Source organism: Vulpes vulpes, chromosome 2, assembly GCF_048418805.1.
Source record: "Vulpes vulpes isolate BD-2025 chromosome 2, VulVul3, whole genome shotgun sequence".
Classification (NCBI taxonomy): domain Eukaryota; kingdom Metazoa; phylum Chordata; class Mammalia; order Carnivora; family Canidae; genus Vulpes; species Vulpes vulpes.
In genome coordinates, this window is record NC_132781.1 from 43,876,930 (window position 1) to 43,903,861 (window position 26,932).

Sequence of the window (26,932 nt, forward strand, 5' to 3'; positions counted from 1 at the left end):
ATACATGTATGCAAGGAGATGTGTATAAGGATATCCACTGCAGCATTATTTTGGTATCTAAGCATTGGAAATAATCTAAATGCCCATCAATAAATGAATTTTAAAAAAATAGTGTTTTGGGGACACTTGGGTGGTTCAGTTGGGTTAGTGGCCAACTCTTGATTTCCAGTCAGGTCATGTTCTCAGAGTCCTGGGACCACACTCCGCATTGGGCAGTGAGTCTGGCTTGAGGATTCTCTCTCTCTCCCTCTGTCCCTCCTCTCTCTCTCTCTCTCAAATAAATAAGTAAATCTAAATATTTTTTTTAATTACAGTGTTTTCATATTATAGCATACCATACAGCAGCTAAAAGGAATACAATCTATTTCTTTACATACATGAATTGACCTCAATGTTTGGTAAATAAAAGCAATTTTAAAAAGCACACATGTGGGCAGCCCCAGTGGCGCAGCGGTTTAGCGCCGCCTGCAGCCCAGGGCGTGATCTGGAGACCCTGGATCAAGTCCCACGTCAGGCTCTCTGCATGGAGCCTGCTTCTCCCTCTGCCTGTGTCTCTGCCTCTCTCTCTCTCTGCATCTCTATGAATAAATAAATAAAATCTTTAAAAATAAATAAGTAAAAAAATAAAAAGTACACATGTGCTATGATATCAATTATATGTTTTTAAAGTACATAAACAAAATATTAATAATCATTTCTGGGTGCTGGGAATACAAACATTAGTTTTATAATTTTCCCTATTTTTCTGTAGTTAAAATATTTCTCGGGATCCCTGGGTGGCGCAGCTGTTTGGCGCCTGCCTTTGGCCCAGGGCGCGATCCTGGAGACCCGGGATCGAATCCCACGTCAGGCTCCCGGTGCATGGAGCCTGCTTCTCCCTCTGCCTGTGTCTCTGCTTCTCTCTCTCTCTCTCTCTCTCTCTCTCTTTCTCTCTCTCTGTGTGTGACTGTCATAAATAAATAAAAAAAATTTTAAAAATAAAAAAAAATATTTCTCAAAAATGATGCAAAAAACAACTAGAGAGCCGTTGTTTCAAATGTCATACTCAGATCACATTAATTAAGAACTGAGCATTACACATTGGATTTAGCTATTAAGTCAGTAACTATTGTTAAGCATCTATTAAGTGCAAGGTATTTTGACATGTCACACGATAGAGAAGTAGAGTATAAGCCTAAAGGCAAGATACACTTTCCTGATTTTGACTCTGCAACTTTTATTTACATAATTATGGTAGTGGTAGTGATGATAAAAGCTTCAAGAAACTGTATTTCATTTACATAAAAATCTCAAATCTCCTGTATCAACTAATTGCAAACTTTCTGCTTAGGTAGGATTTTTGGATCGGCAGAGGACATTGGCTTTGTTGGAAACATTCTATGACCAAAGTTCAAAAATGCTTAGAAGTTTGCTACGAAACCCAAGACAATGTAAGTGCTGTTCAAAGGGAGTATGTTTGGGGATCCCTGGGTGGCTCAGAGGTTTAGCGCCTGCCTTCCACCCAGCGTGTAATCCTGGAGTCCTGGGATAGAGTCCCACCTCAGGCTACCTGCATGGAGCCTGCTTCTCCATCTGCCTATGTCTCTGCCTCTCTCTCTCTCTTTCTGTCTCTGTGTCTCTCATGAATAAATAAATAAATTTTTTTAAAAAACACAAAGGGAGTATGCTCAAGCTGGAATGACACAGTACATTCATATACTAAAAGTATTCCCATGGAATCCTTTCACATGACATCTCCCTAATTAGATCATAGTAGCTAATCTAGCTGTTCATTCACCACAACTAGATGTACTTTTCACTATAGTGCAATACTAAAAGTTGTCAAGTTAGAACTCAATTTTAGGTTCATTCAAATTAAGAGGTGCTTGAGTGAAATTTGAATGTTTTGGAAATTAAGTTGGTAATGGTAATTCCAGTTTTAATGTCCAACTTAGAATTCTAAAATTTCTAAAAAGAATAATTCCTTTTCCCAAGTATTTTTACTTGTATGCCTTTACTGAAATTATACAGTAAAATATCTTTCTTTCATTGCTTCCAAAACAAGTAGGATTATGGGTTTTGTTTTTATATTTATTTTTTTGAAGGGGGAGAAAGTAGGGGAGGGGTGGGGAGAGAGAGAGGGAGAAAGAGGGAGAATCTCTTTTTTAAAAAATCTTTTATTTATTTATTCATGAGAGACACAGAGAGAGAGAGGCAGAGACAGTCAGAGGGAGAAGCAGTCTCCCTGCAGGGCACCTGATGCAGGACTCGATCCCAGGACTCTGGGATCATGACCTGAGCAAAAGGCAGATGTTTAACCATTGAGCCACCCAGGTCAGAGAGAGAATCTTAAGCAGGCTCCATGCCCAGCATAGAGTGTGATGTGGAGCTTGATCTCACAACCCTGAGATCATGACCTGAGCCAAAATCAAGGGCCCAGATATTGAACCAACTGAGCAACCCAGGTGCCCCATTTTTATTTTTATTTTTTTATTTTTTTTAAAGATTTTATTTATTTATTCATGAGAGACACAGAGACAGAGAGAGGCAGAAACACAGGCAGAGGGAGAAGCAGGTTCCATGCAGGGAACCTGACGTGGGACTCGATCCTGGGTCTCCAGGATCACACCCTAGGCCGAAGGCGGCGCTAAACCACTAAGCCACCCGGCTGCCCAACCATTTTTATTTTTTAAAAAGAAAGTCTTTGAGTGACACCTGGGTTGCTCAGTGGTTGGGCATCTGCCTTTTTGGCTCAGGTTGTGATCCCAAGGTCCTGGGACTGGGTCCCACATCAGGCTCCCACTAGGGAACCTGCCTCTCCCTCTGCCTATGTCTCTGCCTCTCTCTGTGTGTCTTTCATGAATAAATAAATAAATAAAATCTTTAAAAAACAGTCTTTGAAGGATGGGTTTTCTGAAGAATGTCAATATTTTAGATCTGTGTGAAAATAGATATTTAAAAATCTATGAGTGATACAGATTAGTCCTGAAAATTGTGGGAATCACACTTTTAGAGCTTAACAACTAAGTGTTTGGGGAGGGAAGGGGACAGGATGGTCTTGTTTCATGAGTCCCACTACAGAGAGTAGTCCTGGACACCAGGGTCGTTTTGTTATTGTTGTTATTTTTTAAGTGGAAGTCTGGTAAATGCTGTGCAATCTTCCCCTAGAATTCTGAATTAGATGTTCACATAAATTGTGGAGGAAAAGAATTGAGGAATAAAGAAGAAAGAAAGGAAGAGAATAAGGAAGGGAGAGAAAAGGAATATTAGGAAAACATAACCCAGGGAATGATAGAGACTTGCTTTTATTTTGATATTGTGGATATTGGAAAGGTATTTGAGGTGGAAGACATGTGTCCTCTTCCTCATCCCTATGCTATACTTTTTGTTGGAGGACCAAAAGTAGAAGACAAATTTTATTGTCTTGGCAGCCTAAGCAACTCTCCAAGCAGAAAAGGAAGAATCAGAGCGCCTGGGTGGCTCAGTGGTTGAGCATCTGCCTTTGGCCTAGGTTGTGATCCCGGATCCTGGGATAGAATCCTGTATCAGGCTGCCTGCAGGGAACCTGCTTCTCTACCTCTCTCTGTGTGTCTCTCATGAATAAATAAATAAAATCTTTTTTAAAAAAAGGAAGAATTATGCTCAATTCCAAACCATACCTTTTAGAAAGGGATGATTTCTAACTTACAATAGTAAGTATCTTTTATGTTCCTTTGAATATCTTTTTGCTTTTATTGTGTTGTAGGGAAAGGTAAATTTTATTTATTTAAAGCAATAGGCCAGGGATCCCTGGGTGGCGCAGCGGTTTAGCGCCTGCCTTTGGCCCAGGGCGCGATCCTGGAGACCTGGGATCGAATCCCACGTCGGGCTCCTGGTGCATGGAGCCTGCTTCTCCCTCTGCCTGTGTCTCTGCCTCTCTCTCTCTCTCACTGTGTGCCTATCATAAAAAAAAAAAAAAAATTTAAAGCAATAGGCCTATGCTACAATTACCGTGATCAATGCTGTTTTACATTAGTTTACTAGCTCTGATTCTGTATTATAATATCAATTATTTAGGGAAATATTTTGTTTTCTGCATTAGGGCCATTCATTGAATTTGAAGAGATAGATTTGCCTGAGTTCTGGGGAGACATGGATAATCAGAAACATATTTATGAAGACTTTGACAGAGTGCTCTTAGAGATGAATGCACTACTTTCTGAAAAATATGCTAGCAAAACCCAAAGCAAATTGTTAGAAACTCCAGAAGATCAACATAATCATGATGAACATAGTGAATCAACACTACCAGAACAGCAGAGAGGGACAACTGCAGAACAAGAACGAAACAGAATTTCAACCAAGGAACAAGAACAAGGCAGAGAGTTAACTGGAGAAAAAGAACTAGACAAAGACTCGGAACAAGAAACCCACACAGGGTCAACTCCAGAACAGGGATCAAGTAGAGAGTTAATAATAGAACAAAGACTACATAGTGACTCAGTAATAGAACAAGAGCCACCACAAAGCATGTCTTCTTCAGAACAAGGAGTCAACATGGGAGCAACTGCAGAACAAGGACTCTACAGAGAATCAATAGCAGCACAAGGACAACATAAACGGTCAGACACAGAACAAGGACCACACAGAGGGTCAACCTCAGAACAAGGATCACGCAGACAGTCAGTAATAGAACAAGAACCACACAAAGGGTCAGTTGCAGAACAAAGATCACACAGAGAGTCAGTAACAGAGCAAGGACCACTCAAAGGGTCAACTGCAGAACAAGAGCCATCCAGAGAGATATTCCCAGAAAGACAACAGGATTCAACCTTACAATCAGGAAGAGGTAGTATTTTCAGAGAAAGTAAAATATCTAGGGATGCTACTTCCTTTGAGTACACTGAAATCTCCCCACAGAAAGAGAGGAGTCAGGAACAAACCTATGAAAAAGAACTGTTTGTGAGTTCTGAGCTGCAAGAGGAAGTCTCAACATCACGAAGAAAAGATCATCTTTCAGGTAACACAGTTCATCTATGACATTGCCTCCATGCTTTGTGAGTGATTGTAAAAGTCTTTTCAGAAAGTACTCATTCCAATTGGGATCTTTTCTGGCATATCAGATCATTCAAACCTTAGATATTTTGCTGTTCAACATGTGTCTAGGCCTTGAACAATTAAATGCAAACCAGAATGTTTCTATTGTCAATTTACCTAGAATTCCTTTTGTACAGGAAGCCCATTCATAAGGAAGAAATCTGGTAATGTTACATTTAGAAAATTTCACTGAATTCCTGAAAAGGCAGTAGAAGCCCCTTTGTTTGTTTGTTTTAAGATTTTATTTATTAGAGAGACAGAGGAAGAGACAGAGAGAGAAAGGGAAGAGGAGCAGAAGGACAGGGACAAGCAGATTGTGTTGAGCACGGAGCCTGACACTGGTCCAATACCAGGACTGTGAGATCATGACCTTAGCCAAAATCAAAAGTTGGTTGCTTAGCCAACTGAGCCACCCAGGTGCCTTGGAAACTCGCTCGTGGTTTCTTTCTTTCTTTCTTTCTTCCTTCCTTTCTTCCTTCCTTTCTTCCTTCCTTCCTTCCTTCCTTCCTCTCTTCCTCTTTCTTTTTTTCTTTTTAAATTTTATTTAAATTCAATTAATCAACATATAATGTATTATTGGTTTCAGAGGTAGAGGCCAGTGATTCATCAGTCTTGTATAACACCCAGTGCTCATTATATCACATGCCCTATTCATGTCCATCATCCAGTTACCCCATCCCCTCATCACCCTCCCCTCCAGTGACCCTCAGTTTGTTTCCTATGATTCAGTCTCTTATGGTTTGTCTCCCTCTGATTCTGTCTTGTTTTATTTTTTCCTCTTTTCCCCTATGATCCTCTGTTTTGTTTCTTAAATTCCACATATGCATAAGATCATATGATAATTGGCTTTCTCTTATTGACTTATTTCACTTAGCATAATATCCTCTAGTTCCATCCATGTCATTGCAAATGGAGATTTCATTTTTTTGATGGCTGAGTAATAGTCCGTTGTGTGTGTGTGTGTGTGTGTGTGTGTGTGTATATATATATATATATATATATATATATATATATATATACCACATCTCCCAGAAGCCCTTTTGTTTTAACTATAAAATGGATCTTCCACTTTTTAAATAAGATATATATTCTAGGGCAGCCTGGGTGGCTCAGTGGTTTAGTGCCGCCTTTGGTCCAGGGCATGATTCCGGACACCCGGGATCGAGTCCCATGTCGGGCTCCCAGCATGGAGCCTGCTTCTCCCTCTGCCTGTGTCTCTGCCTCTCTCTCTGTGTGTGTGTCTCTATGAATAAATAAATAAAATATTTTTTTAAAAGATATATATTCTAGAAGAGTTTCTGAAAGTTATATTTAAGACAAAAAACAAAAAACAAAAAAAAAAAAAACAGGGACACCTGGATGGCTCCGTGGTTGAGTGTCTGCCTTTGGCTCAGTTTCCTGATCCTAGGGTCCTGAGATTGAGTCCCCTATCAAGATCCTTGCAGGGAGCCTGCTTCTCCCTCCTCCTGTCTTGCCTGTCTCTGCCTCTCTCTCTCTGTGTGTGTGACTATCGTAGATAAATAAAATATATATATATATTTTTTTATTTATGTATTCATGAGAAACAGAGAGAGAGGCAGAGACACAGGCAGAGGGAGAAGCAGGCTCCATGCACCAGGAGCCCGACGTGGGACTCGATCCCGAGTCTCCAGGATATCCCCTGGGCCAAAGGCAGGCGCCAAACCGCTGCGCCACCCAGGGACCCCCCTAAATAAAATATTTTTTAAAAGAAACCCTGCACTTCAAGTATTTGTTCTGCAGAATACTTTTACTCTGAATTACCTATGCCAATATATGCCTTTTTGTTGAAAATTTTTAACTTCTTAGAGAGCCAGTCTCAATACCACTTAAGACCTCAGTTAGGCATAAATATTTTTAAAGTTCTGTTCTTTAATTTTAGAGTCCCACAGTCCCAAAGAAAATCCTTATTCAAAACTCCTAGGACATGAGTAACTTGTGTTCTAGATTCTACATTATCATTAACTAATTTGAAATATATCATTTTATCAGCATTGTGTTTATCTCTCCATAAAACAGGGCTATTAATTTTTGGCTCTCCTTACATAGTGGGGGTGCAGCTAGAAAAATTGTGAAGTTGCTATTCAATCAGATGTTATTTATTAGTAAGGACTTCATTTCATTGACTGTAACAGTGATCCAAAATGACAGTGTCTAAAAAAAAGACCAAAAACAAAAACAAAACAAAACAAAAAAACAAAATAACAGTGTCTAAAAAATAATAATAAAACAAGATAGCAATGTCCAAACAATATAGGAGTTTCTTTCCTTCTAATTCAAATGTCAAAACTTATATGACAGCTCAATCTCATGAAATCAGCAGTGGCTTAAGTCCTATCTTGTGTCTCCTCTTACTGCATAGTCCTGGATAGCTCACTACCATGTCCATATTCTGACCAGAAGGTTAAGGAGAACAGGTAGGCATTACATCACTTGCTTACAATTGGTTACAATTTAGACATTTGTTGACATCTATCTATGACAGAGGCTAGGAAATGTAGCCCTCGTATTGAGTGCCCAAATTTGGATACCACAAGTAGTTTTTGCCATAGAGCTGCTCTCAACAACTAAAGTTACTAAGTGATATCATTGTGATTGAATGTGATATAACATATATGGGAAATAACCTGATAGAAAGTTTTTGGTGTTCTATTGCAAGACATTTTTCTCATTCATTAACTTAAGAATATATCATAGAATTTATAATGTCCAATTCATAGGCATTTTCTTTTTTTCCCTTGCAAGTTTTTATTTAAATTCCAGTTTGTTGTAGCCATTTTCTTTTGTACCTTCTAGAAACTACAAAAAAGGAAATTCAGAAAGATCCATCCTGTGAAAAGTCCCAAAAAATAGAAGGAAAGTCATGGTCAGGTAACTCCTCATTTAATCCTCCTTGCATTTATACTCTAGAACAAAGACATTATGAAAGTGAAATTAAATTGTCTATGTAACGAAATGTATATTTTGTAGGTGAACTTCTTACTTGTAACTGGAAGATGAATTATATCAAATGTGAAGATGAGGAGCAAGCAAACTTACTCTACAGTGATAACAGGTTCACAGGTACATGTTAGCAACCAAACTAGGAAGGATAGATAATAGCTCAAGTGATGAATTTAATTTACTGTGGTACCCCATGATAAAGTCTGAACTTAGTCAAGACACAGGGGATCCCTGGGTGGCTCAGCAGTTTAGCGCCTGCATTCGGCCCGGGGTGTGATCCTGGAGACCCGGGATCGAGTCCCGTGTCGGGCTCCCTGCGTGGAGCCTGCTTCTCCCTCTGCCTGTGTCTCTGCCTCTCTATCTCTGTGTCTCATGAATAAATAAAATCTTAAAAAAAAAAAAAAAAAGTCAAGACACAATGGCAAGGTGATCCTTGCATTATTTTGTTCCTGAGCTAATGGTTCTAAACTTATACAAGATGAATGTTTTTGGTGGTAGTTGTACATGTAGGCATATATAGGTGAATACTTCTCTGCTTTAAAATATATGTGTTAATATACAATTTGTTTTTACCATTACATGCCTTTACAACTGCTTTGAACCTATGATCTAGGTATACAAAGGGAATCAGATATTGGATATTAGAACTCAATAGAAATATTCCAGCTATTCCTCTCCCTGGTAGTTCCATAACTCAATATGTGAGACAGGTTAGAATCTGTCTTGTTTTTGAAGACTTATAAAGAAAGATCTACTTAACAGAGAGAGAAGAGTAGCTTTTAGATCCCAAATAAACCATGTATTTAACAATGATTGTTCCAATAAGTACTCATATTTTACTACACTGTTATTTTATCATTTTACCTTTCATCAACAAGTAGTAAAACTAATTATATTATTTTCTTCCTACCTGCAATTTTTTCTCATTTAAGCCTGGATCAAATAACAAACTTTCTATCCTCAAAATATTTTGGTGAAATACATGGCATTGGTCAAGGTCCTGTGGCCTGCTAGTTCATATTCTTCTTCTCCTGTTCTTACTTCTTTATTTCAGTTTTGCTTAACCATCTTAAAAAACTGCATGGGTAATTATTTTTAAGTCATATCAAATCTCATATGGAAGGAATGAGGGCATACATGATTGAATTGATGAATAAATTGAACATAAGTCCCTGGGCTGATATTTTATGAAATACACTTTATATTATGAGATTGAGCTTCAAGATAAATATATTAGTCAAGACTTTTTGGGGAAGAGACTGCAATAGTATTTATAGATTTATATAACTGTCAAGACCAGACGACAGCTGGCTTCAGGCACAAATGAATCCAACAGCTCAATAACAGCAGTGAGATACTGTCTCTGCCTCTCAGCCCTGTTCCTTTCTGTGTAATTTTCAGTTTTAGGTAATCTTCTTCATGCTGTGGCAGAAATGTCCATAAGAGCTGCTGAGCCTATATCCTATATTCAGGAATCAGAATATGTAAAGAGTGATTCTTCCCCAGTAGTTCCCCAAAAAGCTCTGGGGTTCATTTTTATTGGCATATAGTGGACTACATGGTTGTCATATGGGAATCATTGACCAGACCTGTATCATATGGTCACTCTTGTAGCAAAGGTGGAGGAGGCTCAGTATCACCTGATTCATCTAAATCTAAAAAGAACTTATCAAACTCAATACCCAAAAAACAAATAATCCAGTTAAGAAATGGGCAGAAGACATAAATAGACATTTTTCCAAAGAAGACATGCAGATGGCTAACAAACACATGAAAAAATGCTCAATATCACTCATTATCAGGGAAATACAAATCAAAATTACAATGAGAGACTACCTCACACCTGTCAGAATGGCTAAAATTAACAACACAGGAAACGACAGGTGTTGGTGAGAATACAGAGAAAGGAGAATCCTCTTATACTATTGGTGGGAATGCGAACTGGTGCAGCCACTCTGGAAAATACTATGGAGGTTCCTCAAAAAGTCAAAAATAGAACTACCCTATGATCCAGCAATTACACTACTAGGTATTTACCCAAAGAATACAAAAATACAAATTCAAAGGAATACATGCACCTCAATGTTCATAGCAGCATTATCAACAATAGCCAAATTATGGAAAGAGCCCAAAACTTCATCAACTGATGAATGGATAAAAAAGATGTAGTATAGGAGTGCCAGGGTGGCTCAGTTGGTCAAGCATCCTGGGATGGAGTCCCACAAATGGCTTTGTGCTCAGCAGGGAGTCTGCTTGTCCCTATGCCTCTTCTTTTGCCCCTCCCCCCAGCCATGTTCTCTTTTTCTCTCTCTCAAATAAATAAATAAAATCTTTTTTTTAAATTTTTATTTATTTATGATAGTCATCACACACACAGAGAGAGAGAGACAGAGAGACAGAGAGGCAGAGACACAGGCGGAGGGAGAAGCAGGCTCCATGCACTGGGAGCCCGACGTGGGATTTGATCCCGGATCTCCAGGATCGCGCCCTGGGCCAAAGGCAGGCGCCAAACCGCTGCACCACCCAGGGATCCCAATAAAATCTTTTTTAAAAAAGAAAAGATGTAACATATCTAGATATAAATGTATATAAATAGAGTATAACTTAGCCTAAAAAAGAATGAAATCTTGTTATTAGCAATGAAGTGGATAGAGCTAGGGCAGCCCAGATGGCTCAGCAGTTTAGCGCTGCCTTCAGCCCAGGGTGTGATCCTGGAGACCGAGGTTCAATTCCCATGTCAGGCTCCCTGCATGGAGCCTGCTTCTCCCTCTGCCTGTGTCTCTGCCTCTCTCTCTCTCTGTGTCTCTCATGAATAAATAAATAAAATCTTAAAAAAAAAAAAAGAAGTGGATAGAGCTAGAGTATATTATGCTAAGTGACATTAAATTAGAGAGAGACAAATACCATATGATTTCACTCATATGTGGAATTTAAGAAACAAAACAAACAAGCAAAGAGGAAAGAATAAGAGAGAAAGAGAGAAAGAAACAGATTCTTAATTATAGATAACAAAATGATGGTAAACAGAAGGGAGTTGGTTGGGAGGATGGGTGAAATAGGTGATGGGGATTAAAGTGCACTTGTCATGATGAGCACAGGGTGATGTGTGGAAGTCCAAAATCACTAAATTGTACACCTGAAACTAATATCACACTGTACAGTAAGTGGAATTTAAATGAAAACTTAAAACATAAAAAAATAACTCTAAAAGAGTAATACAATAAGTTAGATCTCATCAAATAACACTTTTGTCTATTAAAAGATGTCATTAAAGAAATATATAAGTCACAGATGTGGAAAAAAGTACTTGAAATATTTGCAAAATTTATATCAAACAAAGGACTGGTATCCAGAAAATATTAGGATCTTCAACAACTCAAAAATTAGAAGATAAATAACATAACATAAATTAGCAAAACATGCTAATAGATGCTTCACAAATAAAACACATAAGAATGACCATGAACACATGAAAACGTGTGCAATGTCATTAGCCATCATGAAAGAACAGGCTAGCATTAATGAAAAAACCACTACCCATGACCCGAATGGCTAAAATGGAAAAGATTGACAACACTGACTATTGGCAAGATTGTGGAGAAACTGGAACTCTTCAGTACTGTTGGTGAGAGTGTAAAATGTTAGTTATTTCAGAAAATATCTGTGTGTTTATTGTAAAACCAAACACATATTTATCCATGGCCCAGAAATTCCAATCCCAGGTATTTATCCAATAGAATTAAAAGCATGTTTACAACAACAAAAACACATATAAGAATATGTAAACCAGGTATATTTATAATAGCCTAAACTTTCTGGAAATATTTCAGGGGTCTCTCAGTAGGGAATAAATTTAAAAATTGTGATATATTTATAAATTAAATATTTCTCAGCCATAAAAATGAAATATTTGTACATGTGAAATAAAAATAAAAATATAAGCTGACAATAAGGAAGAGATGCTTTCCTGATCAGGGGAACATAGATTCCTAACAGAAAAAAGGCAGCAGATGTTTATTACAATAAGTACTCATATATTTTCCCTAAGCTTTAAGAAATTGTTCACTTTACTGTTTGTTGTATGTTTCCTGCTTATTAGACCTACACTCAATTATCAGAAATATTCAGTCTTACAAGGAAGTAAAAGGTAGGAGTGCTTTCAACGGAGTTTCCTTCAATCTGCTCCAGTTTGTGCAACTTTTGGAGACATTTGTTGGTGAAGATGTCCCCTTGAGTGTCAGTGAGACTCTCACAACCTTTTTTAAGAGGGGCTATGTTGAAACAAAAGAAGAGAAAATAAGTGGCTTAGAACAGGTGAGCGATATTATTTATCAATAAAACAAGTAGAGTCACTATTATTAGTAAATCTCTCAACCTCAGTTACTCCTAATGTGGCTTTTTAAAAGACTTATAACCAAGGGATCCCAGGTAGCTCAGTTGGCTGAGCATGTGACTCTTGATCTCCATTCAGGTCTTCATCTTAGGGTCATGATTTCAAGCCCTGCATTGGGCTCCACACAGGACATGGAACCTACTTAATAAAAGATAAATTTCATTAGAAAAGATTTATAACCAAATTTATCATTTTATTTCAATGAGCATAGCCATTAAATATTTTATTTTATTGTCAAATGTTCCGAGATCACACTCCAGACAGTTCATTCCCCTAATAACATGATTGCTGGTGGCAGGAGATGGTTTATTGTACAGCTTTCTTTTGCTCCTCTGAAGCTTGAAGAGCAGATTCTGAAGAGTAGATATGTGTATGTACAAAAAAAGTGTGTGTGTGTGCACACTATATGCTGTGTGAATGAATTTAAAATGCACATACCTAGGAGTACAATTATTATTTGTATATATATTTTTATTCATGTGAATCCAGGTAAAACATATTTCCTAAGACCTTAACTAGTTACTTGAGTGATAAATGCATACACATTAGCCCATTTAAACAATTTATGTGCTCTTTTGTGAAATACATAAATTACACTCACCAGGCATATTCACTAACCTCAGCAGCCTTATGAATCTTCTCAATCTAATCCTAGAATTGGATATCTCTTTTGCTTCCTCAATTGCAGTTCCCCCATTTAACCAAATGCTATATATTCACTTTCTTTTAACAATTAAATCTATGTAAAAAATAATTTAGTTACTATCTATCTAACTTATATAATTAACCTAGTAAAAAATCTAAAAGGTAAATAAAATCAATGTCAAGTTGTGTTAAAATATAAAAAAATAATTCTTGAATGCAGTCATTTTTCATTGTTTGAATACTAACATTCATCCTCTTTCACTGCACAGCATCTCCCACCAAGAAGCCAGGTAGAACGTGCCATGTATTTATCACATTTCTGAACAATCAGTGAGGGAGTAGAAATAAATGAATAAAAAATTCTTTAGAGGTGTAGTCCCCTTCCTAAGTTAATGTGTTTTAGTCCAATGCAGAGAATGCCTGTTTTTGTTTGGGTTGGGTTTGGTATTTTTGGTCTAGGGGTGAAACAGAGAAATGGTATTTAGAGGATTAAAATTAAATGATTCATTTTCCCATCAATATGCTTATTTCAGCTTTCTTTTATAAAGCTGTTTTTAGAAATAGTGCTGTACTTTTAGGAGGATAAACATAGGATGGCAGCTAGCACAATGAATAGTGTGTCTTCTGTGCTTTGTCATCTTGTTTGTATCCCTAGACTAGACAAAATGCTTCCAGAGTCCGACAGGAACTTCTCCTAGAAGCCCTGTTTCAGAAGTGGGACAGTGATGGCTCAGGCTTCTTGGATCTAAAGGAAATTGATGAACTTTTGTACACATACAAGGAGGGAATGGAAAAAGAATCTATGAAGAAAGGTAAAAAGAAAAGAATTTTCCTATTAAAGGTGTGGTAACAACTTGGCTTCAAATTTTCCAGTACTATGACATGTATAGTTAAAACTCTGGTTCTGAAACCACAAGACACCACTTCACACCTATTAATATGGCTATAATTTTTTCAGCTTTATTGAGATATAATTAACATACAACATCATGCAAGTTTAAGGCGTACTGTGTGTTGATCTGATACATTTATATACTGTGAAATGATGACCAAAGTAGCATTAGTTAACACCTCTATAACTTCCCATAATTACTATTTCTTTTTTGTGATGAGAACATTTAAGATCTATTTTCTTAGCAACTTTTAAGTATATAATACAGTACTGTTAACTATAATCACCATGTTGTACATTAGACCCACAGAACTTACTGATCCTGTAATAGAAGCTTATGCCCTTTGGGGCACCTGGGTGGCTCAGTCAGTTAAGCATCTGGCTCTCAGTTTTGGCTCAGGTCATGATCTCAGGGTTGTAGAAATGAACCCCATGTTGGTATTGGCTCCACATGGCGTTGGCTTCAGACTCTACCTCTTCCTTTGCCCCTCCCCCTGCTTGCGCATGCTCTCTCTCTCTAAAATAGATTTTATTTTATTTTATTTTAATTTTTTTTTAATTTTATTTATTTATGATAGTCATACAGAGAGAAAGAGAGAGGCAGAGACACAGGCGGAGGGAGAAGCAGGCTCCATGCGCCGGGAGCCTGATGTGGGATTCGATCCCGGGTTTCCAGGATCGCGCCCTGGGCCAAAGGCAGGCGCCAAACCGCTGCGCCACCCAGGGATCCCTAAAATAGATTTTAAAACCTTAAAAAAAAAAAAGTTTATACCCTTTGGCCACCAGTCCCCCATTTACGCCACCTACAACCCCTAAGAAATACCATTTTACACTCTGAGTTTTGCTTTTTTTAGATCCTACATGATATGTAGATCATGTATATATCATGATATAATATTTGCCTTTCTCTGTCTGATTTCACGCAGCATGATGGCTTCAAGATCCATCCACAACAGCACTCCATCTTTTTTCATGATTGAATAACATTCCAGTATGTGCATGTGTGTGCGCATGTGTGTCTGTGTGTGTGTGTGTCTGTGTGCATTTAGGAATCACATTTTCTTTATCCATTCATTCACTGATGGACACTTAGAGCTTTTTTTCATATCTTGCCTATTGTGAATAATTCTGCAATGAACATGGTGGTACAGATATCTCTTCGAGAGAGTGATTTCATTTCTTTCCATTAGATACTCAGAAGTGGAATTGCTAGATAATATGGCAATTCTATTTTTAATGTTTTGAGGAAACTCCATACTGTTTTTCTTAGTGGTTATACCAATTTACATTCTTTACATTTTCTCCACATCCTTGCCAACACTTGTTATCTCTTGTCTTTTTGATACTAGACATTCTGACAGGTGTGAGATATCTCATTGTAGTTTTGATTTGCATTTATCTAATTGCTAGTGATGTTGAGCATCTTTTCATGTACTTTTTCAGTCATTTGCATGTCTTTGGAAATATGTTCAGTTTCTTTGCCTATTTTTTAATGTCTTGTTTTGGTTGTTGTTGCTTAACTATATGAGTTCCTTATGTATTTTGGATATTAACCCCTTATCAGATGTATGATTTACAAATATTATCTCCTATTCTTTAGGTTTCCTTTTCATTTTATTGTGCAGAAACCTTTAGTTTCAGGTATTCCCACTTATTTAATTTTGCTTTTGTTACTTTTGTTGTACGGCTGTAATTTTAAAAATAGAAAAATAACAAGTGTTGGCAAGGATATAGAGAAGTCAGAACGCTCATGCACTGCTGATAGGAAGTGTAGAAAATGGCAGAGCTAACAGGAGTGGAATATGTTGTAGAGTGCTTTGTCCAAGACCCTAACGTTAAATAGTTATATTACTTTTGTACCTAGCTACCCTCATTCTTAGGGTTTAAAAAATCCAAAACATTTCTCAGTTCTGTCTATTTTCTCTCCTTGTTGTATCTCTCTGCCTCTACAAGGTTTGATTCACCTCTCAAGTGCAGCTGGCTTGCAAGTTTCTCCTGGGTTTAATAATTTAACCACTTAATTCTCCTTAATGACTTTTCCTAAACTACATTTTTCTCTTCTGATCAATACTTCCCAATCAAAAGTTACTAAAATTCTTTTTCCAGTATAATAAATTTCCTCATTCATTTGATTAGATTCCAGTATAAATTATTTTGCTTTCCATTGGGTTTAAAGATTTATCTGGTGACTTTTATATACTAGATTTCCAATTCTTAAAGTATATGGTGCATGATAAAAAGAATGATCAGGGTTAGTTAGGTTCTTCAACTCCTTCAAAAATTATGTGTTCATTGATCTTTGAATGTACCTAAGTTTATCAATTGTCATGTGTTTTTCATTCACTATGTCTTTTGCAAACTTTATACTACACTACTTGTCATAAACTGCATCCAAAGCACGAAGTTTCAAAGGACACAATGAAGTGGTTTCCACTTATAAGGTGGGCAAATTTCATAATACAGAACTGTGTTCTATAGAGGAAAGAACACTACACAATGATCAGGAGACCTGGGTTCCAGTACTGGATCTTTCACTTAATGGTCACATGACCAGGGGTGCCTGGATGGCTCAGCTGGCTAAGCATCTGCCTTCAGCTCAGGTCATCACCCCAGGGTCCTGGAATCCATCTCAGTGTTGGGCTTTCTGCTCAGCAGGGAGTCTCCTTCTCCTTCTCCTTCTCCCTCTGCATCCCCCCAAAATAAATAAATAAAATCTTTTTAGAAATGGTCACATGACCAAAGGCAAGTTACTGAATCTCAACAGAAGCACCTGTCCTCATTTGTAAAAGATAGCAGATGTGACAATTTCTAGAATTTAAGAAATCTGAGGATATGTTATATTATATATATTATATAAATATTATAAGGAAGTTCCAATACATATTACTGAAGTATAGCAATAGGGATAGGTAGAAAGCATAAAATGTAATGAATTAAGCCCAGCAAATGAGAAGGAGGAAAGTAATGAGGAGGCACAATCTGCTGCCAGAAATAGATTTCTGCAAGCAGGAAGAACAAATTATTCTCTCCAAGGGTAGGCTTATACAAAATGACTTTCTCTAAACACATATTGGTAGCCACCTGGCCTAAGGAGATGATTGCTGAGTTGATGGCCATATGGAAGAAGAAAGGCAGATTTAGCTTCTATAAGAAAGGAAGAAAATTCTAAATTCAAACATTAGCTAATAATTGATCAGCAACTCTTCAAATAGTTCTTTGTTGTTGTTTTGTTTTGTTTTTTTGTTTTTTGTTTTTTTGGTTTTACTCTACCCTTCTTATCTATTTCAGTATCAAAGATTAAAAATTGTATAAAAATTAGAGGGAATAGGATAAAGTGACAGAATTAGGAATTTCTATAAATGTTTCTGCTGGTATCCTCAAAATGAAAGTTTTTTATATGGAATGGGCAACTTGAAACTTTTAGCCAGTAATTTTCCCTTTTTATTCCTGTCTAATACAGCCTAATCTTCTGAGAAGAAATATCATATGTAAAAGGTGTAAAACATGTGATCTGTCTATACTGTAGAATTTAATGGACTAAATCACACTTTCTCCATTACTTGCCATGTAATAGCTATTAAGAGTTGTTGGATATATACACCCTTTAATTTTCTATTAAATTATAATATCTGTTTTAATACATAAATTTCTTTTTTCCTTAGTAGGCTCCACAGCCAGCATGGAGCCCAGCATGGGGCTTGAACTCATGACCCTGAGATCAAGACATGAACTAAAATTAACAGTTGGATGCTTAACCAACTGAGCCACCCAGGCACCCCCATATAAGTTTCTATTTAAGTAGAATTTTTAACTTTCTTAACGTTAAAACATCTTGGTGATGCATTTTGTCTCCAAATTCTAGAAGTCTTAAACACTTAAAACTTAAACTTAAAAACTACATTTGTTTAGAAAATCTCATTTAAAAACTCACATAGTGGTTTTTAAAGAAACTGAAAACTGGGCAAATAGTGTAAAACAACAGCTATTTCTTCACTCTGAAACAAGAAATCTAAGAAACTCCTCAGTCTTTCCTTGATTGCCATAACCTATACATTTTTGAAGATTTTAGGCTGATTGTTTTTAGTATGTCCTCCTTTTAGGTTTGTCTTATGTTTCTTCATGATTAAATTCAGATTATTCACTTTTAGCAGTAATATCATGTAAGTGATTCTGTGTTCTTCCCATTAAATCTTAGCAGAAGCCCCATGATAATAACATGATATCTGTGGAGGGTCCTCAAAAAATTAAAAATAGGGATCCCTGGGTGGCTCAGTGGTTTGGAGCCTGCCTTTGGCCCAGGGCGTGGTCTTGGAGTCCTGGGATCGAGTCCCACATCGGGCTCCCTGCATGGAACCTGCTTCTCTCTCTGTCTCTCTCTCTCTCTGTGTCTCTCATGAATAAATAAATAAAATCTTTAAAAATTTTTTTAAAATTTAAAAATTAAATTAAAAATTGCCGTACAATTGAGTAATTATGCTACTGGGTATTTACCCAACAATTACAAAAATACTAGTTCAAAAAGATATACGCACCTCTATGTTTATTGCAGCATTATTTACAGTAGCTAAACTATGGAAGCAGCCCAGGTGTCTGTTGATAGATGAATGGATATGGAAGATGGTATAAAAGCACACACATTGACATACAGTGCAATATTACTCAGCCATAAAAAAGAATGAAATCTTGCCATTTGTAACAGCATGGATGGAACTAGAGAGTATAATGCTAAGTAAAATGGGCCAGAGGACAAATACCACAAGACTTCACTCATATGTGGAATTTAAGAAACAAAACAAAGGAAAAAAAAGAGATAAACCAAAAAACAGATTCTTGACCCTGGAGAACATACTGAGGACTACCAAAGTGGGGGTGGGTGAGTGAGGGGATGGATGAAATAGATGAAGGGGATTAAAGCATACACTTATCTTGATGAGTACTGAGTAATATATGGAATTGTTGAATCACTGTATTGTATACCTGAAACTAATATAACACTGTATGTTAATTACACTGGAATTTTATTAAAAATGATATGTCAGTTCCTTCCATTTAAAAATTACTCTTTTCCCTTTGTAATTAATAAGTTTTTTGTGTTTGTATGTTGAAACCATAGAAATATTCTTTATTTTTTTTCTTTTTTTAAGATTTTGTTTTTAAGTAATCCTTACACCCAATGTGGGGCTTGAACTCACAACCCCAAGATCAAGTTGCACACTCTACCAACTGAGCCAGCCAGGCCCCCCAGAATCATTCCCTTTCTGGTCAAACCTTTTGTTCATTTATTATAACAATATGTATTCATGGTTTCCTATTTTATTCAATGGATTGTGATCCAACACTAACACTATTTATCTTAACATTCCTATTGTCCCACATCTGACCAATGAGAGTCCTTTCAGCGTGGCTCCTGTGTCCTCTTCTTCCCTCGAACATTCTATTATGAAAAATTTCAGGGGTACCTGGGTGGCTCAGTCGGGTAAGCATCCAATTCTTGGTTTGGGCTCAGGTCATGATCTTGGGGTTGTGAAGTAAAGCCCATGCCAGGTTCTGTGCTTTCCCTTTCCCTCTGCCCCTCCTCCTAGTCATGTGTGTTCGCTTGTTCTCTCTCTAAAAAAAAATCCTTAAAATTTTTTCAAGTGTACAGCAAAACTGAATGAATTTTACAGTGACCATCTATATACCTACCATCTAGATTCTACCATTAACACTTTACTACACTTTAAAAATTATCTATTTATTCATCTCTTTATCCCTCTATCCTTCTATTTCTCTTATTTTTGATACATTCCAAAAGAAATTGCAGACATCAATAGATTCCTCCCTAAACACTTCAGCATTAATATCTTTAATTAGAGTCTGATATATGTTAACAGCTTTTTTTCTTTTGAGGTAAAATTACAAAATACTTAATTTTTAGGTGTACATTCACTGAGTTTTGGCAAAGCATAACTTGTGCATCCAATATCCTTTTTTTTAAAGATATAGAATACAAAGTTCCCTCATGCCCCTTTCTTATGCAATCCCCATCACCCAATCCCCAAGACAACCACTCTATTTGTTTTCCCCTATAGATATGTCTTATCCCTTCTATTTCATATTTATGCTATCATTTATATATACCCTTTTGCTTAATGCTTCTTTCACTCAGCATATCCTTTTCTTGAGATTCTTAGATGTTGTTGCATGTACTAAGAATTTGTTTCTTTTTCTTTTTTGAGTAGTATTCCATTACATGAATATACTATAGTTTGTGAGTCCATTCTCCAACTGATAGATAGACTGTTTCCTATTCTTGGCTATTATGAGTAAAGATGCTATAAACAATCGTACAAATATTTTGTGTGAATATATGTTTTATTTCTTTTTAATAAATACCTAGAAGTAGGATTTCTGGGCTATAGGGTAGGTGTATTTTTAATTATATAAGAAACTGCCAAACTGTTTTTGTGTCCTTTTAACATATACCCATTCTTCTTTGAACACCTCTTGTTTTACACAATGAGATCTTCAAGATTCATCTTATATGTGCCCTGCTTTCACTCTGGAATCACCCATTTCTTTGAGGAACCCTGGTTTCTTTTAGTGGAGAATGGTCTTTAGACGCCATGATCTTGGTTCTACACGTGTTTACTGCTCCCAGGTCACACTGCTTCTAAGTTTCTCCTGCAGAACATGTGTGTGTGTGTGTGTGTGTGTGTGTGTGTGTGTAAACATTTACATCTGTACATGTGTAAATATCTATTAATATTAAAAACCAGGGATGCCTGGGTGGCTCAGTGGTTGAGCGTCTGCCTTTGGCTCAGGGTGTGATCCCAGGATCCCGGATTGAGTCCCACATCAGGCTCCCTGCATGGAGCCTGCTTCTCCCTCTGCCTGTGTCTCTGCGCCTCTCTCAGTGTCTGTCATGAATAAATAAATAGTGTTAAAAATATTCAAAACCATAAGTTCATGCCCATACTTCCCAGTTCAAAATAGTAACAGGGTTCATTCTAGTTTTCTCACTTTTTTTGTAGCTCCCTTCTTTTTTGCTTGTATTATTTATTTATTTATTTATTTATTTATTTATTATTTAATTTATTTAATCTGTCCCCCTGTATGGAACTAATCTCCCACCACACTTGCCTCTCCCCCCCACTTGCCACTTCCCAAGTCAGGCTGTCCCTCCATTTGATGCCCTCCTAACTCTGCTCAGGACTAAATACCGCATGTGGATATCCTCTTCTTCCTGCTTGGGTTCTGATACCCCAAGCTAAACAACCTCTGCAGGGCCACCCTCTCCACTCAGATAGGCTGAAGATTGCCCTTTTACATGGATAACATCCTTACCTGCTCAGGCTCTGACAACCCATGCCAAGTCACTTCCTGAACAATGCCCTCCTTACCCCACTGGATTCGGGTATCCTGCTCTGGGCCATCATGGCTTCCTTTGATCAAGGAGGAAATGCTTACCTCACCCTGCCCTACCAATGGCCTAGGACTTAATTGTTCAAAAAGGGAAAGGAATAAAAGGAGAAGAAGAAGAAGAAGAAATGGAAGAGGAAGAATCCACAAGTTACTTTTAATTTAATTCAAGACTATCAGTTAGGACCCTTTGAGTCCAAGTAACAGAAAACAAAAGTCCAACCATAAAAATGAGAAGCTTTCGCATCACTTGCCATCAGGGAAATACAAATCAAAACCACAATAAGATACCACCTCACACCAGTGAGAATGGGGAAAATTAACAAGGCAGGAAACCACAAATGTTGGAGAGGATGCGGAGAAAAGGGAATCCTCTTACACTGTTGGTGGGAATGTGAAATGGTGCAGCCACTCTGGAAAACTGTGTGTTTCCTTAAAAATAGACCTGCCCTACGACCCAGCAATTGCACTGTTGGGGATTTATCCCAAAAATACAGATGCAATGAAACGCCAGGACACCTGCACCCCGATGTTTCTAGCAGCAATGTCCACAATAGCCAAACTGTGGAAGGAGCCTCGGTGTCCATCGAAAGATGAATGGATAAAGAAGATGTGGTTTATGTATACAATGGAATATTACTCAGCCATTAGAAATGACAAATACCCACCATTTGCTTCAACGTGGATGGAACTGGAGGGTATTATGCTGAGTGAAATATTCAATCGGAGAAGGACAAACATTTATATGTTCTCATTCATTTGGGGAATATAAATAATAGTGAAAGGGAATAGAAGGGAAGGGAGAAGAAATGGGTAGGAAATATCAGAAAGGGAGACAGAACATGAAAGACTCCTAACTCTGGGAGGCGAACTAGGGGTGGTGGAAGGGGAGGAGGGCGGGGGGTGGTGGTGAATGGGTGACGGGCACTGAGGGGGGCACTTGACGGGATGAGCACTGGGTGTTATTCTGTATGTTGGCAAATTGAACACCAATAAAAAATTTATTATTAAAAAATAAAAAAAAGAGAAGCTTTCATTGGTAAGATTACTAAATGTACCAGGCAGTATTTGTTCATTGTCAAATAAATGGTATACAATGGCTGCTTGTCTTTCAAGGGAAGGAGAAACTAGTGGAAGACTTCTTCAGGAAGGAGAGATTTTGAAATTTAAACGAGAAGGGTGCATAACCTATGACATTAATTTATAAGTATCAAAGAAACTTGCACATGTGCACCAGGAGACATGTATAAAAATGCTCATAGCACTGTTCATAAGAGCGAAACACTGGAGACAACCTACATGCCCACTGACAGGAGAATAAACCAGTGGTGGTATGCTTACAAAATGGCATAGTATATAGTGGTAAAAATGAATGAGTCACAGCTACAAGAACAACATGGATGGATATGGTAACATAATGTAGAATAAAAAAGTAAATCCCAGAAAACTATGTATAGTATGATGTCCTTTTTCTGAAGTTTACAAATAGGCAAAACTAAACCACATATTTTTTAGGAGTACACACACAATAACACTATTGGGAAAATAAAAGGAAGAAAAAATAAAGCAAAAGCAAAATTTCAGGATATTGGTGGGAGCGTGGGGAGGTAGGGTATGGAACAAGGGCAGGGCATGGAGGAAGATGTGTTACTGGTAACATTCAGGTTTGGTAGCACATTTGTAATTGTACAATTAAAAAAATAAAAGAGTTATGGATGCAGAAGTGGCAACATATTGTCAGGATCATAAGTAGACGGAGATACTGGAGCAACTAATTTCTATATGGTATTATGGCTAGATATTATTGGAAAGTGGACTGGATCTGGATATGGTGAGACTTTTTCCCTTGTCTCTTTTTATTTATCTTTAATTTTTAAATTTCAGTATGGTTGACACACAATGTTACATTAGATTTGAGTGTACAACATAGCGATTCAGCTTCTCTATACATTATGCTATGCATACCTCAAGTGTAGATGTCATCTGTCACTGAATATGGTAGGACTTTGAACAAGGGAATTGCATAATGGAAATTGTGCTCTATTTTATTTTTTATTTTTGCATGTTGATATCTTTTTATTAGATATTGTTTGGAATAATTGGAAGGGTATGTTTGATTATTTAAATGCTGTAATTGGGATCCCTGGGTGGCGCAGCCGTTTGGCGCCTGCCTTTGGCCCAGGGCGCGATCCTGGAGACCCGGGATCGAATCCCACGTCGGGCTCCCGGTGCATGGAGCCTGCTTCTCCCTCTGCCTGTGTCTCTGCCTCTCTCTCTCTCTCTGTGTGACTATCATAAATTTAAAAAAAAAAAAAAAAGATTTAAATGCTGTAATTAAAGCCAGAAATTTGACTTATTGCCTTTGAGGTTCACTTGAGTTGTGTGGTATTTATTTATTTATTTATTTATTTATTTATTTATTTATTTTAAAAAATTTTATTTGCATATAGCTGACACACAATGTTACATTAGTTTCAGGTGTACAACATAGTGATTCAACTTCTCTACTGGTTATGCTATCTTTGCTCACCTCAAGTGCAGCCACCATCTGTCACCATATAGCACTATCACCATATCATTGACTTTATTCCCTATGCTGTGCCTTTTATTCCTGTGACTTATTCATTTTATAACTAGAAGTCTGTATTTCCCACTCCCCTTCACCCTTTCTGTCCATCCCCCAAGCTTGCTTCCCTCTGGCAACCATCATCAGTATGTTTTCTCTGTTTATAGGTCTGATTCTGCTTCTTGTTGCAAGTTACGTTTTAATTTGATTTTGTAAATATGTATTGAGCCTTACTCTTGGTAATTTAACTACATAGTAAATGATTAATACTGGTTTGGGATTCTGGAAGTAGGAATGGAGAGGAGTGGCAGAAAGCTATATTACCAAAGGCTAACAGGATAGGATTAAGTGGCCTATTAGATATGGAAGGTAAAAAATAGGGAGGAGTCAAAGTTGACCCTGGGGTTTCACCTGGCTGAGTGTGGTAGAGTTTTGATGTTTTAAACAAAACAAAACAAAACAAATCAGAGGATACCTTGGTGGCTGTTGGTTAAGTGTCCAACTCTTGATTTTGGTTCAGGTCATGATCTCAGGGTTGTGAGATCAAGCCCCAAATATGGCTTGGCATGGAGCCTTTTTAAGAGTCTCTCTTTCCCCTTCCTTCTGCCCCTCCCTCCACTCTCCTCTCCTTCTTCTTTTTTTTCTCTCTCTCTCCCACAAAAAAATTAAAAATAAAAAAACATAAACAAACAGGGAAGAAGACATAGGACTTCTTGAGCTCAATACAGGAAGTCATTGTGCAATGCTCCATTGGACTTTGTTTTTTGTTTTTTTTTTCCGTTGGACTTTGAGATGCCTTTGATATATACCTGTTTCTCCATGGGGAGCAGTTGTTGGGGCTTCAGTCAGAGATAAAAAGGGAATAAAAATGTCCCCCCATAGATAAATGAACTTTTGATTAGTTTTTAGTTTCATGTTTATGTCTTTTAGCTAAACTACACATCCAATTTCCAAAGCCACAACCTGATCAAGAAGTGAGACTGTCTTCAAAACAATTTCAGAAATACATAGAATTGGTTGTCTCTGAACTCAGGGGCAATGAAGATCATGTTCTGGAAAGTATTGTGGAGTTTCTGATGAATACTTTAGAAAGGAGCCATACTGAGAATCTGAGGAATTGTGCCAGACGAAAGTGGCTGTACCAAATCCAACATGCTGCAGAGACAAGTGGAGTATCCCTGGAGCCTGTGTACACTGAAACCTTTAAGGCCCTCACCCAGGTATGTTTCTCTAAAGTGATATATAAGAGGAAAAATTTCCCCATAGTAGGTACTATTCAATGGTTGCAAAGAGGTAGTACACTAAAGGCTATTTGAAAAAATCACTGGGTACCGCTATAGATGTTTTATTCATTCCAAAACATTACAATGATCCAATATCTAGGAAAGATGCAACAGGAATGATTGTAGGTTGGGAAGGTAGAAATAAAGAGGAAAGGTATAAAAGACAGAATCATGTCTTGAAATTTCTAATTTCATTTCTGCAGAAAGTCAAATAAAGCTTAGAGCAGAAAATAGACTAATATTGAAAAATACCAGTAAGGAGATGTGCAGGCAATTTAACCTACATTTCCCTTGCATGATGTTTTGGAAGTTGGTTTAAAAAGGAACTACATGAACCACAAAATCATTATAAACTAGGATACAACACCACACAATATTTCATAGCACTGCTTAGAAACATGCTGATACTATTATAGGATCATGTTACTTAAAATACATGACTCTGATGGGACCACTGCCCAGAGCTTTGCCATCCTCTCCTAAACTCCCAGCTGGCTGCTCCTCACAGGCAGAAACAGCATGGTGTCTTCTACATATGTCACAGATTCCACTAGTCCAGGAAACCTGGAGTCATTCATCTCAGTTAAATTGCAGCACCTAATTAATGGACTCATTTAGTGAATGGCTGAATTTTCTAATGTAGTTTGGAGTGGTGTGACCAGCAACAGAGGACAATCTAGAAAAAGAGGTATTATTTCAACTTGCTTTAGGGATTTGTGGTACATTTCTGTTAATTGTTCTATAGGTCTTTTATGTGGAAAAGAAAGAATAAAGGCAGGAGAAAAACAGCATCAAAAGCAAACCCAAATATATAGAAAGAGAAGACAAATATCAAAGAAAGCATCTTTCCATGTCACCAACTTATGGACATGCTCAATATATGTGTTAACACACAGTATTGTTAATAACATAATATTTTGGGTACAGAGAATTTTCAGTTCTTTTACTTAAAAATAGTAGTTGCAAAAAAATAGTAGTTGCATGAAGTCTGCAAGCTGGGGCCCCAAGAAATTTTTTCCTGACATAAATCAAATGTTATAGCCAAAATATGTTAAGAATTCCTTAAGAGCATTTTTTTCCACATTAACTTCATAGTAGATGGTGAAAATCTACTTAAGAAATATGAGTGAAGTGAAGCCATATTCTTGCCCTAGTCCTCTAAAATAAATACTTTTGACTGAAGCCTAGACAATATGACTATAGTTTAAAGGGATCCAAGTTTTAAACCTCTAAATCTGAGTAAGACTTGAATTTTTAAAAAATTTTTTTAGTAAACCAGTCTAGTTGATATAAAGTAAATTGATTCCACTCATTAAAATTCAGATTTGGGAGACAGCTGTGATGTCAGCCTTTTCCCCAACTATCCATGAAAGGTAGTTATTGCAGTCAGATGTTCAAACAGGCTAATGAAGGGAGACATGATTAAAATAATAGTTATTTGACTATTGGCAAATACTATGGCCAGAAACATTTTGCCATAGGATGCTGAAGCCCATGGAAATAAGAAGATCTGTGCTCATATTTCCCTCTTAGAAGAAAACCTACTACTGCCTGATAGAGGGGAAGTTGTATTAAGGAACGTAGCTTGTACTTTAGATGATGCTCCATTTGTACTGAACAAAGTGCTCTACAGGGACATGAAAGGAATCAGGTAAGAATTTTTTGAGGAGGTTGGTTTTATCCTTCTAAAAGATAATTGCCTTTCCAAAGTAAACTAGTATTGAAATCCTAGTTAG

At 37.2% G+C, this 26,932-nt stretch overlaps 1 protein-coding gene across 2 annotated transcripts in view; it reads left to right on the forward strand.

Annotated features, from left to right (window-relative positions):
• EFCAB5 (EF-hand calcium binding domain 5) overlaps positions 1 to 26,932 on the forward strand; it is a 170,979-nt gene that overhangs the window by 111,581 nt on the left and 32,466 nt on the right. For both annotated transcript variants that reach the window (XM_026016130.2, XM_072747907.1), the window contains exons 10-17: positions 1,331 to 1,430; positions 4,061 to 4,978; positions 7,870 to 7,944; positions 8,044 to 8,136; positions 12,116 to 12,330; positions 13,710 to 13,866; positions 24,844 to 25,133; positions 26,678 to 26,847. In XM_026016130.2, coding sequence (XP_025871915.2) covers positions 1,331 to 1,430; positions 4,061 to 4,978; positions 7,870 to 7,944; positions 8,044 to 8,136; positions 12,116 to 12,330; positions 13,710 to 13,866; positions 24,844 to 25,133; positions 26,678 to 26,847 — 2,018 coding nt within the window. The remainder of the gene's footprint in view (positions 1 to 1,330; positions 1,431 to 4,060; positions 4,979 to 7,869; positions 7,945 to 8,043; positions 8,137 to 12,115; positions 12,331 to 13,709; positions 13,867 to 24,843; positions 25,134 to 26,677; positions 26,848 to 26,932) is intronic.